The sequence below is a fragment of the Bidens hawaiensis genome, unplaced genomic scaffold (genome assembly GCF_021521415.1).
Source record: "Bidens hawaiensis isolate Kalapana, Puna unplaced genomic scaffold, B.hawaiensis_p1.1 tig00016457_1, whole genome shotgun sequence".
NCBI lineage: Eukaryota > Viridiplantae > Streptophyta > Magnoliopsida > Asterales > Asteraceae > Bidens > Bidens hawaiensis.
The window spans coordinates 153416-167087 of NW_027492506.1; the positions used below are offsets into that span (position 1 = coordinate 153416).

The window sequence follows — 13672 nt, forward strand, 5'->3', positions numbered from 1 at the left end:
TGACGGACATTTGAAAGTTGTGTACAATTTCATATTTAAGAGTAATAGATTTACGATTTCAAAAAAAGATGTGATGTGGTAGAGGCGTCACCCCACCATTCTTGGTCCAACGGTGAATCCATTTTCAATAATAATGTACGATTTCATATTTAAGAGTAATAGATTACGTATAATGGAATGATAATCACATAAAAAATTAAAACACAAAAAGTACCTTATGCTATGGATATGAAATCTCTATTTTTTTTCATTATGTGTCAAGTCAACGTCACATTACTCTCAGTTACCCTTCATTCTACACAACTTAACCTAGGAAATAAACTCTCCTATGGACTAGCCCTCTCTCATCCCTATTTCTCACCTTACCCGTATGGCCATATTTATAGACGGACTTTCACCTTCTCTCTTACCCACAACAAACTCAAATGTCTCCCCCTTTTCACCTTAGCTACGGGCATGCCCCAAGGGCAATGGATGGAGACATGATCTTGATCTTTCAATTTTCTCTCCGTGTTATGTTTGATCAATAACCACTATAGGGTTCAAAAGTTTTCGCCTTATCGATACATACTTTCATAATGAAATGCAGTTTTAGGGTTTCATTTAGTATGCTAGTTAAAATGTTTTTAAAGTCTTGGTTTCATATCACAATGCTTGATAATGAACCATTATCAAAAGTTGCAATTATTGTTTTCAATTTTCTCTGGATATGTAGTTTCATATCATAATGCTTTTTAAATTCTAAACTCCTATTGATTTCAAATAAGCTTCAGTTTTCTGGTTTAACTACAAACAAGTAATTCAATTAAATGAGTTTCAATTTTGGTAAATGGAATAGCATTTGTCATGTAAAGAGATCTATATTGAACGGTAAATAGACTATATCCGGTAAAAACGAAGATGTTTCACTTTAGTAACAAAAATATCATCGCGTGAAAAATCTTCAGCAAGCTTATCATCCGATGCTAAAAAGTGGTTCTCGTTTTTTAACGCTTCTCAAACTTTTAGTGGTTCTCGTTTGGAGCTTACAAACACATTATATATAGACACACGCACACACAAACACCTACAAATAACGACTCTATGAGTAATATTCATCAGCACAAGAGATTCAATTCAAAGCAAAATAGAATGGTGGCATAGCACCCCTAGGTACCACTACTTCAAAACCAAGTTTCCACACCAACCAAAAGAACTATACCTGTTCTCTCCAAAACCAAGTTTCCACACTGACCGAAAGAACTAAACGCCTCCTCCTTTTCCTGCCAATTTGTCTTTGTGTTTATTTCCACGTGATGACTTGCTTCCGTTCTTCTGCTTGGACTTTGACTTCTTCTTGCTCTTTTGAGGCTTGTTGTTTGTTACTGCATGAGAAACTGAAGTTGGAACTGGATCATAAACTTCCGGAGCCCACTTCACAGTTCGCTTTTGAGGTGGGCCCACTCGACTGCCTTTCATTGCAGATACAGGCTTTACAGTCGGCTGCGGGAAAACAAAGCATAAACAGGGCAATAAAAAAAGTGTTCTTTTTTGTAAAAGTGAATGCGGTAATTATGATTATAGAACAACATCATCACACTAACAATATAAACCAATGTATAAAATAATATATTAAGTCCCTTTTCTTTATTTGGCCCGTTTCTCTTTTAATTGAATCCTTTTTTTGACTTAGGCTTGTAAAAGAACCAAACAAACATGAACAGGGCATGTTCGTGTTCGTTCGTTTAACTTAAACCAAAAGAAACGATCGAACACGAACAACTAAACGAGCAGGGTTTTCTTGTTCATGTTTGTGTATGTTCATTTGTTAATAGTATATAACGAATGGTTCATGAACGTAGACAAAGAAACATAGTTGAACCTAGATGACCGAACATAAGCGCACAGACACCAATTAAAAGTAAAATGTAAACATCAATAGGTTGAGAATTTGAGACTAAGAAATTAATAAAACTAGACTAAACTATAAGAGGTGATATTTTATTTCCTTAAAAGTACACTAAAGACTTACAAATTTTAATTTTAAATGAATATATAAAAGAGCGAACAAGACATGTGTTCATGTTCATTAAACAACGAACAAAAAAACCTTGTTCATGTTCAATCATTTATCAAATAAACTAACCTCCCAACAAACGGTTAACTAAAGATTTACTGAACGTTTGGTTCTTTTACGAGCCTACTTTGACTCATTTGACAGGTTTAAGGTGAAAGACAGCCCATTAAAAAATAAGTGGTCAAACTTGCTACAACTTGTCAACTACTGCAAATAATGGCAATGCTTACAGACAAAGGAGATGAAGAACACGAGCAAGATGAATCTATAGTTTTGTCTTTCTTTTGAAAATCATAATCATCAAATGGTGGTTTGGATCCTGGAACCTCGTATTTGTCAATATTCAGAGACTCGATTACATCATTCCCAAGTTTATTCACAGAATGATCTTCAGTGGCTGCATTGGTAGATTCAAGTGTACACAACCCATGGCTTTTGTTTACATCAATAGAGGCTGGCATATCTATATCCATTGTCAACATATGGCAACTGAAACTGAAATGTAATAAACTGTGAATCAACAATAAACTGACAAATCACACCGTAACTGTTGAAACTAAATAACACAGATCAATTCATGTTATCAGTTGTAACTTAAGTTGTATGAAATTTAGAGGATTCTTGTCGGATTATATAGCATTCGTCAAATGACATCGTGGAGTCCATGAACTTACACATGTATGTGTTAACATGCTTTCAGTTTTAAACCCATTGAACACAAATTACACATAACACAGCATGCAACTCTTTATTCAAGCCATCTAGGTTATCATTATACTAATATCATCTTCAATGGATTCAAATGCTAAGAGATTAACATTCCAGCATGATATAGTAGACTAGCATTCAAGCCATATCAACATGCACACATGCATATATCATGTATGCTGGACTGGTGTTGAATTTGTTAGTATCCAACCTCACACATATATACATGGTACTAAGAATAAGATTTTCAAAACTAAAATGATAAGAAAGCTGGTAGCAATGTAGCATGACACATTGACACCTACTACTAACAAAAAATTTTGTCATGTAGAGCCTGTACATTGTTTTACAAATTAAGTAGTAAGAAAATCGTTACTTTTAGTAAAAAAAATCAATTTTAATAAACTCAAGAGTAAAGTCAACCTACAGTTCCAAAAATATATAGCATCTAAGAATCAACATGTAAATACCACATGTAAGATCACATTTCCACAGTAAATAAACAAAACAAAGTTAACTCCCCTGCATAGTTTTAGTAAATCAAATCAATATTGTGACTAAATACATCTGTTTACAACTTCGTTCATTGACCAAAAAAGCAATATAACAAGCTTAGGCGGAGAGCGTTGCCTTAACTCTTAGCTATCATCAATTCATCACACAAGCAAATAAGTTAACACAACCACAGTGCCAGGGTTAATCAGTTGCTTATCATCCTATGCTGGCATAAGCCTGCACCATCTAGAAACCACATTAACATTGAACGCAACAACTAACTCAAATTTGCTAGATTCAAGAGAGATGTAAAACTCAAAACAATATAACGATTCAGAAAAGAAAATGAGAAATTAGGTCAAAGATGCACCCAAAATGTACCTTCTGAGTCAAATCAGAGCTGTTCACCCCCAAACTTCAACACAGACCTAAATCGTAACAATCCGAAACGTCCAAGGCGGTTTCCACTTATCGATCGGTCCGATTCACAGTTCCGGTACGAAACAGAGAACACAGTAATAAAAATATACGAATAATAGACGGAGTGTTAGCTAAGATTACCACGACGATCGCCTTTTTGAACAGGAGGTTTGAGACGATGATAAGACGAAGTGAAATGGAGAGTGAAGGATTGGAGTGATGAAGGCACCATTGCTCTTTCAAAATGAAATTGAAATTATAATTAAAAGAGTCCGATTGGACAGATGAAAGCTTGATTGTGTTCCAGAGGAGTTTTGGTCAATGTTACAGGCCGGATGATACGTTGACCATACGTCACACTTTTTAGATTTAAAAAGGTAGGTATGTATACGCTTATACCATAACTTTATTATACTTTTATTTATACGACACGTGTATAATCTTTTCCATGTATTATAGGGTCTTATTGGAATTATACAAACAAAGCTTAACCGAGCACATTTGTTCATTATTATTTATTAGTACAATTTTTGGATGTTTGGATTTGATGACTGGTTAGTTTTGTAGAAACGAAATCACTTGAGAATTGTAAGGCGGGGGTGGTGTATGGATGATAATTATTAACAAATGTTATAGTATGTTAATTATTTTCATTTTTATTAAAGTATAAAAAGTATTTTGCCCTCGTGTATTTCGGCGTAAAGATGACTTAGTTGACATTCAAATTATTCACTATTAATTAAACGTAGAGTGAATTGAGGTTTCTGCTCATGTGGTTTGTTCAAATCTACAGTTTTAGTCCAATAGTTTTAAATCTGCGATTTTCGTCCATGTGTTTCATTTTGTTTGCAGTTAAATCCGACTCCACTAACCCCGTTACGTATGATCGTTAAACTCATTAGCGTGCCACTCATGTGAGAGGGAATTCTTTTCCCCAAAATATACCTTAGCCCCTCACGTGAGGGGGGGTTATGAATTAGGGTTTGGCTTTATTTGGGTAGAAAAAAAGGACAAAACTGCCACTCACGTGAGGGGAACGCTGTTGAGTATGACGACCACACTTAACGGGGTTAGTGTGGTTGGTTTAATTGCAAGTGAAATGAAACCACACGGTCAAAAATCGCAGATTTGAAACTATTTAACTAAAACCGCAGATTTGGACAACCACATGAACGAAAACCGCAGTTGACTCTTAACAGTTTTTAAGTCGAAGTAAACGTGTTTTCTCTAGGCAGTGTTGCATATCACCAACGGTGTGCATCTTCCAGTTCAATTGTGTATGTTTAATCGCAATTATGGGATTTTATTTTGATCGATTGCTTACATACATTTCTAGTCTCTTGATTAATTCAACCTTGCCAATAATAGGATAGTTTGGATTATCATATTGGATTGAATTGCATAACAGAGAATTTTTATTGATCAAGAATCATGCTTAATACTAATGGAGGGATTAAAATCGGTATTGCTAGGTAGTCAACCCGTTTATGAACCGGACATAACCAACTTAACTACCCTATCTTAGGTTACACAATAATAATACAAGTTTAATCTAAACTTAGGATAAAACTAAGAATTTCTAAACTTAGGCTAAATCAAATATTAATCCAAACCATCCCATATTTTCTACATACGACAACCACCAAACTTTAGCAAGTGGAATCCTTGTAGCCATTTACACTTTACAGACAAGCATAAGTACTTAGTACTTACAAACCCTTACATATTACTATTTACTTCCAGTTTGATCTGCATATTTACAACCATCAAATCCTAGTTATGTCTTCTCGACATGCTAATGGATCATCGATAGATGACGTGTTACCTTCAAGTCTGATGTTTGACATTTTCGCAAGACTTACTGTAAAATCAATCATGTTGTGCAAGTGCGTGTGCAAAAACTGGCGTGATCTTGTTTCCGATCCGTACTTCGCTCATCTTCATTTGTCGAGATCACGTGAGGCTCTAATAATTCACGAGATCGCGTATCAAGATTTGAATAAAAGTCGGCCAGGAAGTTTAGAGTGGGCCGATTACCTTACCTCCCTTATCGACACAAGAGCCTTAATCTTAACCATTGTGCTTCTCTAGATGGTACTTGAAGAAACACGGATCCAATCCCCGGGTATGGGTTCTGGATCCAATGAGTCCACAGGGTAAAGTACGATAATTATGACTAAGATATGAGTGTAACTTCCCAAAGTCCAATGACCGGAACCTGCAAAACAGACACCGTGAGTCTCGTTACAGGAAGGACAAGAGGGGGGGGGGGGTCTTCCTGTAACCACCCTCCGGCGTGAGAATCAGTGACGCTCGTAAATGGAGAAAGTACTGAAGTAAACAGACTAAGTATAGTCAGAATGCAAGTGAGCGAATGAATACCTCATACCGTTTGACAAGGTATTTATAGCCGAAAGATGTAGGAAGGTGATTGGGCCAGTTGTCCTCTTCTAGAAGATCTTCGATAACCGCCTGGACGCATGTCCTTTTATGATAGGTTGAGCTATACGCCCCATGTGCATAGGTATAACAACTTGGACACGTGTCGCCCAATGATAGGATGGCTTGCCTCCTGGCCATGTGCACGGTTATAACAACCTGGCCAGGTGTCCTTTGCTCATTGGGTGGTAGGTCACGTATTCCTCAAATAACAATCGTGAATATTCTTCTAGGTGGTAACCGGTTGATGACAGCTGTCCCGTTGGCACTTCCTCCTGGTTGTTCGGGCGGGCTGATGTCCTGTCCTGCGGACGACTTCTGAGGGTGCAGGAATGCTTCCGCGCGTGGTATGAGGACGTTCCTCATCTATCGTGTTATGCGGGTGATCCGTATGCCCCGCGGGTGGCCTATTAGAGGTTCCTCTATGACCTGTGGGTAGTACTTAAGGGTATTTGGGTCTTTTTGGTACCCTACCTCTATAAGTCCCCCCAGTCCAGTGTTTCTTCCGTGTGAAGTCTTTATGCGGGTGAAATTCTGGACTTAATGTATTTTGGGGATTTTTGTTGTTTGGAAGTTAGGTGGAAAATATTTTCTGTTGGTATGGATAATCATGAAAAAAGGACAAGCTGACAACTCGCAGGCGCGTGAATAGATGATGGAACGTTTTTGATGGCTGTCACTGTACCCAATTGTGCAGCTTTTTCTCTTTTTCGATTGGGCGATGATTTTCTCTCTCTACTGTTCATATCCCATGGCATTAATTGCGATGGGTATAAATAAGGAGAGACTCTTTCTATTCGAAGTTTTATCGCTCTTTTCGTCTGATTATCTTCTTAATTTTCTCTGAATCTTTTATATAACTTTCTTCTATCTTACTCAATTTCATTGTAATGTCGAACGTACAGACTGAGGTCGACGAAATAGAAGTGTCGTGGGATTATTCAGAATATGAAAAATTATTGGAAACGTATGGTATTCCACCCGAATGGGGGCCAGAGTTTCCTTCCCCTGGTTCCATAGCCAGTTTCCCACCGCCTGGGAAAATGGCTGTGTATGCTGATTATTTCGTTCATGGGAATTTCCGTTTGCCCATAACGAGATTTCTCCAGAAAGTGCTAACTGCCTATGGGATCCACTTATCTCAACTGCATCCCCGTGCTATGATGTGGATTCGTCATTACGAGTTTGTATGCATAGCACGTGACATGGTGCCACACATTGATCGATTTCCAGTTTTTTACCGTCTTAATATCCGTAATGGTTGGTATACATGTCAAGGGTTTTCTAATCGAAGTATCGGATATGAAGTTGAAAAGGTATCCAAAGATTGGCGGAATAAGTTTTTTTGGATTTCTGAGGACGTGGTACCGTTAAATATGGTTCGTCGCCCAGTGAATTCTGCTCTTCCTGACGTTGTTACCGCTGCTCATGAGGGTCAAGAATGGTATCGTGTACTCACGATGGAGCCAAAACCTATGCGGGCCTTGCCGGAAGAAGCTCTAGTGTGGGCAGGCATGAGCCGTTTGTGGCCAACGGAATTTATGGAGCCCATTTTCGTAGACTTGAATGAACGTAAGTTGCCTTTTACTGTCTCTTTGCTTTCTTGAGTGTTTTTATAGTTAAACTCCTATCTTTTCAGGTCGGAGTACTATGATTAACGCTCTTTTTGAGGACAGAGGTGTGTCCGAAAAAGTATCCGCGAGGCGGGAGACCAGCCTATTCTTGAAAAGACCAAATCTCAATTTCTTTTTCCGAAGAATGTTCGAACTGAACCTGTAATTTCGGATGCTACCTTTGAAACAGGTGAGTGTGTTCTAAACCCTCCTCCCCTTAATGCCATTACTTCGGACGGGATGGTCGCCATTCTATCATCAATCGATGACGATGGCGATGCTTCTGATTTTCCTGTTTCCTAAGAGGAGGAAGACTCTGACGAGGATGTCCTTAAACATTCCCCTGTCTCATCTTTATTGGCAGAACTAGAGAAAAGAGAGCTCTAAGGAGTCAAACGGGCGCGGCGACTGCGGATGCTGAGGCGGGGCCATCAAAGAAGAAACGAAAAATTCACCGTCCTAAGAAGCCACAATATAGCCTTGCTGACCGTATTGACACTGTTGAAGGTACATATTGATCTTTTTAAGTACTATACTTTCATAAGATGTGTTGCTAAAAATAGCTTTTGTTTTTGTAGATCCACTGATCTTTAGTGAAGATGTTTCTGAGAAGTTGCCTACACCAACTCCTCAAACTGAACAGCAACCATCTCCTTCTCCAGAGAAGAATGTGGAGGATAAGCCTCCGACTCCTCCCAACAATATTAACACGGAGGATCAACCATCCTCACCTTTGGTAGAAGAAAGAGTGCCAACCCCTCCGATTGAAACTGCCGCTATGGAAGGATCTAACTCCAGTCTGAAACTGATACTCGTTTTGACTATCTTTTTTAGGCTGGGGTGGTACTGGTGGTCAGCAAGACAGTCCTGCAGTTAATGAGGAGGGTTACAGAACTGAGGAATCTACTCCTCGACCTCCTCCCCAACAGCCTTTTTCAACCCCGACTCGCCTTAAACCTTCAGGTTCCTGTTACTACGGGGACACGGGCCTGGGTGACAAACATGAACTGTTCGTACCTCCATGGGGCATTACTAATGGGTCACGTTTCTCCCATCCTAGAACTTGTATGGATTTTGTTGAACACTGTACGCCACCCGCTGAGATGGCATATCAATGTGACCTTTCTCGCCATGATCTTCACACAAACGTAGCTTATCACCTAGCTAATGCTTTGGACGGTAGCCAGGAGGTCTTAAGTGAGTGGCGTACTCTTGGTGGGAAAGTGAGAGAAGCTCGGTGGGCCACTGAAGCTGCTAAGAAAGAAGCTGAGGAGCATCGTATTGCTGCTCAAACTGCTAAGTGGAAACAGGCCGATGCGGAGAATTGCCTTAAGAATGAGCAAGATCTTAACGCTGACACTGCCCGCCGATGGAAAGAAGCCTGTGAAAGGCAGAATTCCATTCGTGAAGCTGATCGGGCAAAGGCTCAAAAGGACCGGGACGATTTAGTCCGGGCCCAAGAAGCAAATTCTGCGTTGGAAAATCAAGTGGCTCTTCAGGGTGCCCGGATCCATGATCTTGAAGCTGAGCTAAAATTGCAGAAGGAGCGGGTCGATCTTAAGGACCAGAGTGCGGCTGAGATTCAAACTGCTTATGAGTCTCTCCTTCAAACTCATGAAAAAGCAATCATGGAATCCAAAGAACTCCAGATGCGAGTAGAACGTGCGGAGCAGGACCGGCAGTGGTTCCTTACTCGTGGGGTTGATGCTGTAAGTTATGCTTTGACGCTTGTTGTCTATTTCTTATTTTTGATAATGAAAACTTATATTTCTATCCCAACAGGTCGTCCACCATGTCAAGGGAAGTAAGGAGCTTAATGACAGTTTTGCCAATCTGATGGCTGCTTCTTCTTCACTTGGGCGTGTGGCGGGCTTTCATGAAGGGATGAATTATGCTCAGAGCAATCATACATTTAAAGATCATCCGCTTCATGGTGTAAATGTTAAACAGGATCGTGCAAATCGAGTTAAAGAGCATGATACTTTGACCTTCCCTTTACAAGATATGCTCCCGGAATTTGCTTTCGCAAATGACGGCTTGCAACTTTTGAAGATTTATCTTGGTGAAGAGTCTGAGGACGATTCTTCAGAAGATATTTCGTTAAAGGCTCCGGAAGACCCATCGACCTCGAATCCTTAGAATAGGCCTAGATGTTTGTAACTTGTAATTTTTCTTTTCTCTTTTTGTAATTATTTGTTGAATAATTAATGAGAAAAAACTATTTAACTTTTGCGGACATTCAACTGTTTGGAGAAAATATCTCTAAAAGGTATTTTTTGAAATTTACAACTTTTTTGAAATATTTAAAAGTTTGGATAACTATGATGACGTGGCAGAGAGAGAGAGACTCTTTGAGGACAATTGACAAGATGTGGAGAACGTCGTTGACAGCCTGTTCACATTATCTTGAATTTCCCGCCTGACGTGTCAACCATCTGGCGGTCCGCGGTTTCTCTCTCCTCTGTCACTTTATGGATCGCATTAATTGCGATGGGTGTAAATATAACCCTTGTGGTTTCCATTTAACCTTTATCACTTTCAGATTTCTCTCAAACATACAAGACTATTCATCATTCTCTGAGATTTCTTCTTCTTTCTAAGATATCTTCATCTCTTTTGTTTTTCAAATGGCTAAAGAAAAGAAAAGTACTCCCACTATTAACGATGTCGTCGTCTGCCTTAAAGAAGAAGATTATAAAGATGTTGTTAACGTATACGGATTGACGACGGAGTGGAAGCCGGAACGTCCTGCTAGTGGTTCTATTGCCACTAGTCCTCCTCCGAATAAAATAGCTGTTTACGTAGACCATTTTACCACGGGGAACTTCCGGATTCCGATTACTAAATTTGTCCAGTCGGTCTTAACAACTTATGGGATTCATCTTTCCCAGATCCATCCCTTCGGGATGTTGAGGATTCGACACTTTGAATTATGTTGCCAAACTCGCAACCTAGAACCAACTGTTGGATGTTTGCCGTTTTTTATAAAATGACCTTTCGTGATGGATGGTATAGTTTTGCCTCCATCGAGAAGAGGACTATAGGCACGAAGTGGCTTCGTAGCCTTCATGGCTGAAAGTCAAAGTTTTTCTGGATTCACGAGGACGTCATTCCGTTCAAGATGTCGAAACGTAAAGCGGAAGCTCCCATGCCCGTGGTTCCCGCCACCGCTCATGAAGGTCTTTCATGGTTTAAGACACTGATGTCTACCCCGACTCCCCTGCGTCCCATTCACGAGGGAGCAATGGTGAGTGCGAAAATGAGCCGATTGTGGCCGTTTCCTGAGTTGGAACCATACTACGAGAAGACCGATAAGAGTAAGCTTGTCGATTACCTCTATCTTTTTCTTAATAAACTAGTAATTTCTGACTACTATAATTGCTTTGTGTAGGTGAGGGTTATGCCTTCAGCACTTTGTTGGACCAAGAAGGGGGTATGATGGTGCGGCGTCCGATTGATCCAAAAGATTGTCCCTTTTTGGATCGGACGAGCAACAACTTTTCGTTCCCTACCGCCCTTCGTCTGGAACCATTGGTCTCCGAACCAATGTATGCCAAAGGTGAGAAGTATGTTGCAGAAGCCATACTCAAAGGTGAGGGCATTCTACAACCCCGACCCGTAACTGCCATTACTTATAGCGGAGTGATCGTACTCTTTTCATCTAGCGAGGAGTCATCACTCTGTGAAGAAGTATATTCGACTGATGTTAACAACGCTGTGGACTCAATTGCAGGTCTTAACCGTCAACGAGCCACTTCTAGTCAGGCGGCGGGTCAAGATGACGTTAATACTGCTGCGGACGCCAAGGGTCTGGAAGCTGATAATATTACCGCTGAGGGTAAACGTCTGGTCGTTGATGCGGACGTTTCTAAAGTGGCCGGAAAGCGCAAGGTTAATCCGGTCACAATTACCTTAAAGAAGAAAAATCCAAGAAGGCAAATCCTGCCGCCCTGGAAGCTCGTTTGGATCAACTTGACGCGAACGATCCCTCATTAGGTATGCAACGTTTTTTTTTACTTGTAAGCTGCTATGTATTAGAATTTTTCTAACCTTTTGCTAATGTTTTTCAGTGAACCTGGATAACCTTTCCGAAGGTATTTATGGTTTGAAAGACTCACCTCTTCGTCCGCCACCACCGCCTCCTAACACTGCCAAGGACCCGGTCATTGTGGCGGATGATTCTCCTGTGAAGGACAAGGGGGTCGACACGACTGATCATGCCAAGGTGTCGCCCTCTTATAATGTTTACCGTTTCAGGGATCAAGGGGGTATAAGCACGTTCCCTTATGCTTCCCAAACTTCTCCTACTCCCGAAGAGGAAGACCCTACCCCGCATCAACCTAATTGGACCTTACGTCGGGATTCGACATTCCGTGACGTGGACGTATGTTATGAATTTTTGCGGGAGAGTCGCACGGTGAAAAGGAGAGACGTCGCCTCAGTATCCGCCAGGAATTGCTGAACTCCCACTCTTACTATGTGGCAAATTCTATTTCCACTACCCATGAAATAACCAGAGACTGGCTCGCGATGAATAAGGAATGGGACGAACTGGCGGCCTCTGCTTCCAATGCCAAAGAAGAAGCACTTAGGGCTATCAACAAAGCTAGGGAAGCCAACTAGGCCCTGGAGACGGAGAGGGTTGCTCGATCCGCTGCTGAGGAAGCGAGGGGTGTTCTCCAGAAACAATTGGACAAACAAGCCAAATTGATGAATGAAAAAGCCAAGTTGATGGAGACTCTTCAAGCTGAATCAGCTTCTAAGGACAAGCGTCTACTTGACCTTAATGCCAAGAACCGTGCGCAGGCCTTGGAATGCGCTGGTCATAAGTTGGAACTTGTCCAAGCCAAAGCGGATCGAAAATGGCTACTGTCGGAAGCCATACCCAAGGTATATATTTTATTCTTATCACAAATAATCTAAGTGTTGTAGAGTTACTCATGTATGATTGTTTCAACAGGTCATCGCCGATGTTCGGGCTAGTGATGAGCTTGGGAACTGTGTTGCTATCCTTCTGAAAGCTTCTAAACAAGCTGGTCGTCAACTGGGTTTCCAAGAAGGTTACCAGTTTGGCTCAACTTCCAAGCGTTCGGAAGAGTATGTCTTAGCTGGTCAAGACACTGTTGCCATCCTTAAGCAGAAATCAAAAGATTTCGATTCGTTGAAATTTTCTTTGACAGATCAGAAAACCGAGCTTGCTGATAAGGAAGACAACATTCAGCAGTTAAAGACTCTTCTTGAGCTTGATGAAGAAGAAGAAGAAGATGCAGAAGATGTGGGAGATGCGGGAGGCGAGGATACAGAACACGAAGATGTCGCGCCATAGATAGATCTTTTTCTTTCTTTTTAATTAGGCTTCTCCACCTCTTGTAATCCCTTTTTGTATAAATAAAGAAGATTTATTATTGTATCCGGAACACTTTGTTTATTTTTTATAATATAAGTGTTTTCAGAGGATCTTCTCTGTGTACGAATAAAAAATTATATGATAATACAAGTCTCAAATGACTGAAATGAAAGTTTTCATAACTAAGGCATGTAAGGCCCCGTTCCCGGTAGCCCTACTTTAGCGTCGGATTTACTTATAAACACAGTTCTACAAATCAGAGTTTATTAAAACTTTCGCGGAATATAAAACTTTAACCGTTTATTACAAAACATTTAACCTTTCCTTTAAAAACCATATCATAAAACATTATACTTAAAACAACATTTCTTCTATCTTCAGATGCCAGCCGTTCAATCCATGCCACGTGTCATTCTCATGCCATCTCGATAAACATGTATACCTGCGTGCATACTAAAAGTCAGCTACGCTGAGTGAGTTCTAGTTAATCAGGCGACACACAATACATACGTATATCATACATACATACATACCCGAAGATACATATCCATACTTAATCAATTACCCTACTACCATACTATACATACATACATA

At 40.3% G+C, this 13672-nt stretch overlaps 1 protein-coding gene across 3 annotated transcripts; it reads right to left on the bottom strand.

Annotated features, from left to right (window-relative positions):
* Nucleotides 1-884: 884 nt before the first annotated feature.
* Nucleotides 885-3839, bottom strand: LOC143551421 (uncharacterized). 3 transcript variants are annotated; one of them, XM_077041865.1, is made up of 3 exons: nucleotides 3641-3839; nucleotides 2287-2551; nucleotides 885-1482 (listed from the first exon to the last, which is right to left on the bottom strand). In XM_077041865.1, exons 2-3 carry the CDS (start codon nucleotides 2536-2538, stop codon nucleotides 1243-1245), a joined length of 492 nt encoding a protein of 163 aa, XP_076897980.1. In that variant the 5' UTR covers nucleotides 2539-2551; nucleotides 3641-3839; the 3' UTR covers nucleotides 885-1242. The 3 variants fall into 3 exon arrangements, with proteins under 3 accessions (XP_076897980.1, XP_076897981.1, XP_076897982.1); XM_077041866.1 differs by having other exon boundaries at nucleotides 2287-2566; nucleotides 3641-3784; XM_077041867.1 differs by having other exon boundaries at nucleotides 2287-2519; nucleotides 3641-3742.
* Nucleotides 3840-13672: the final 9833 nt, after the last annotated feature.

Bases quoted from the DNA above. Each gene is read 5' to 3' on its own strand.
- LOC143551421 (XM_077041865.1), bottom strand. From the start codon at position 2,538: ATGTTGACAATGGATATAGATATGCCAGCCTCTATTGATGTAAACAAA. The intron at 1,483-2,286 runs GTAAGCATTGCC...GTTTTCCCGCAG, and splicing joins GTTCTTCATCTCCTTTGTCT to CCGACTGTAAAGCCTGTATC.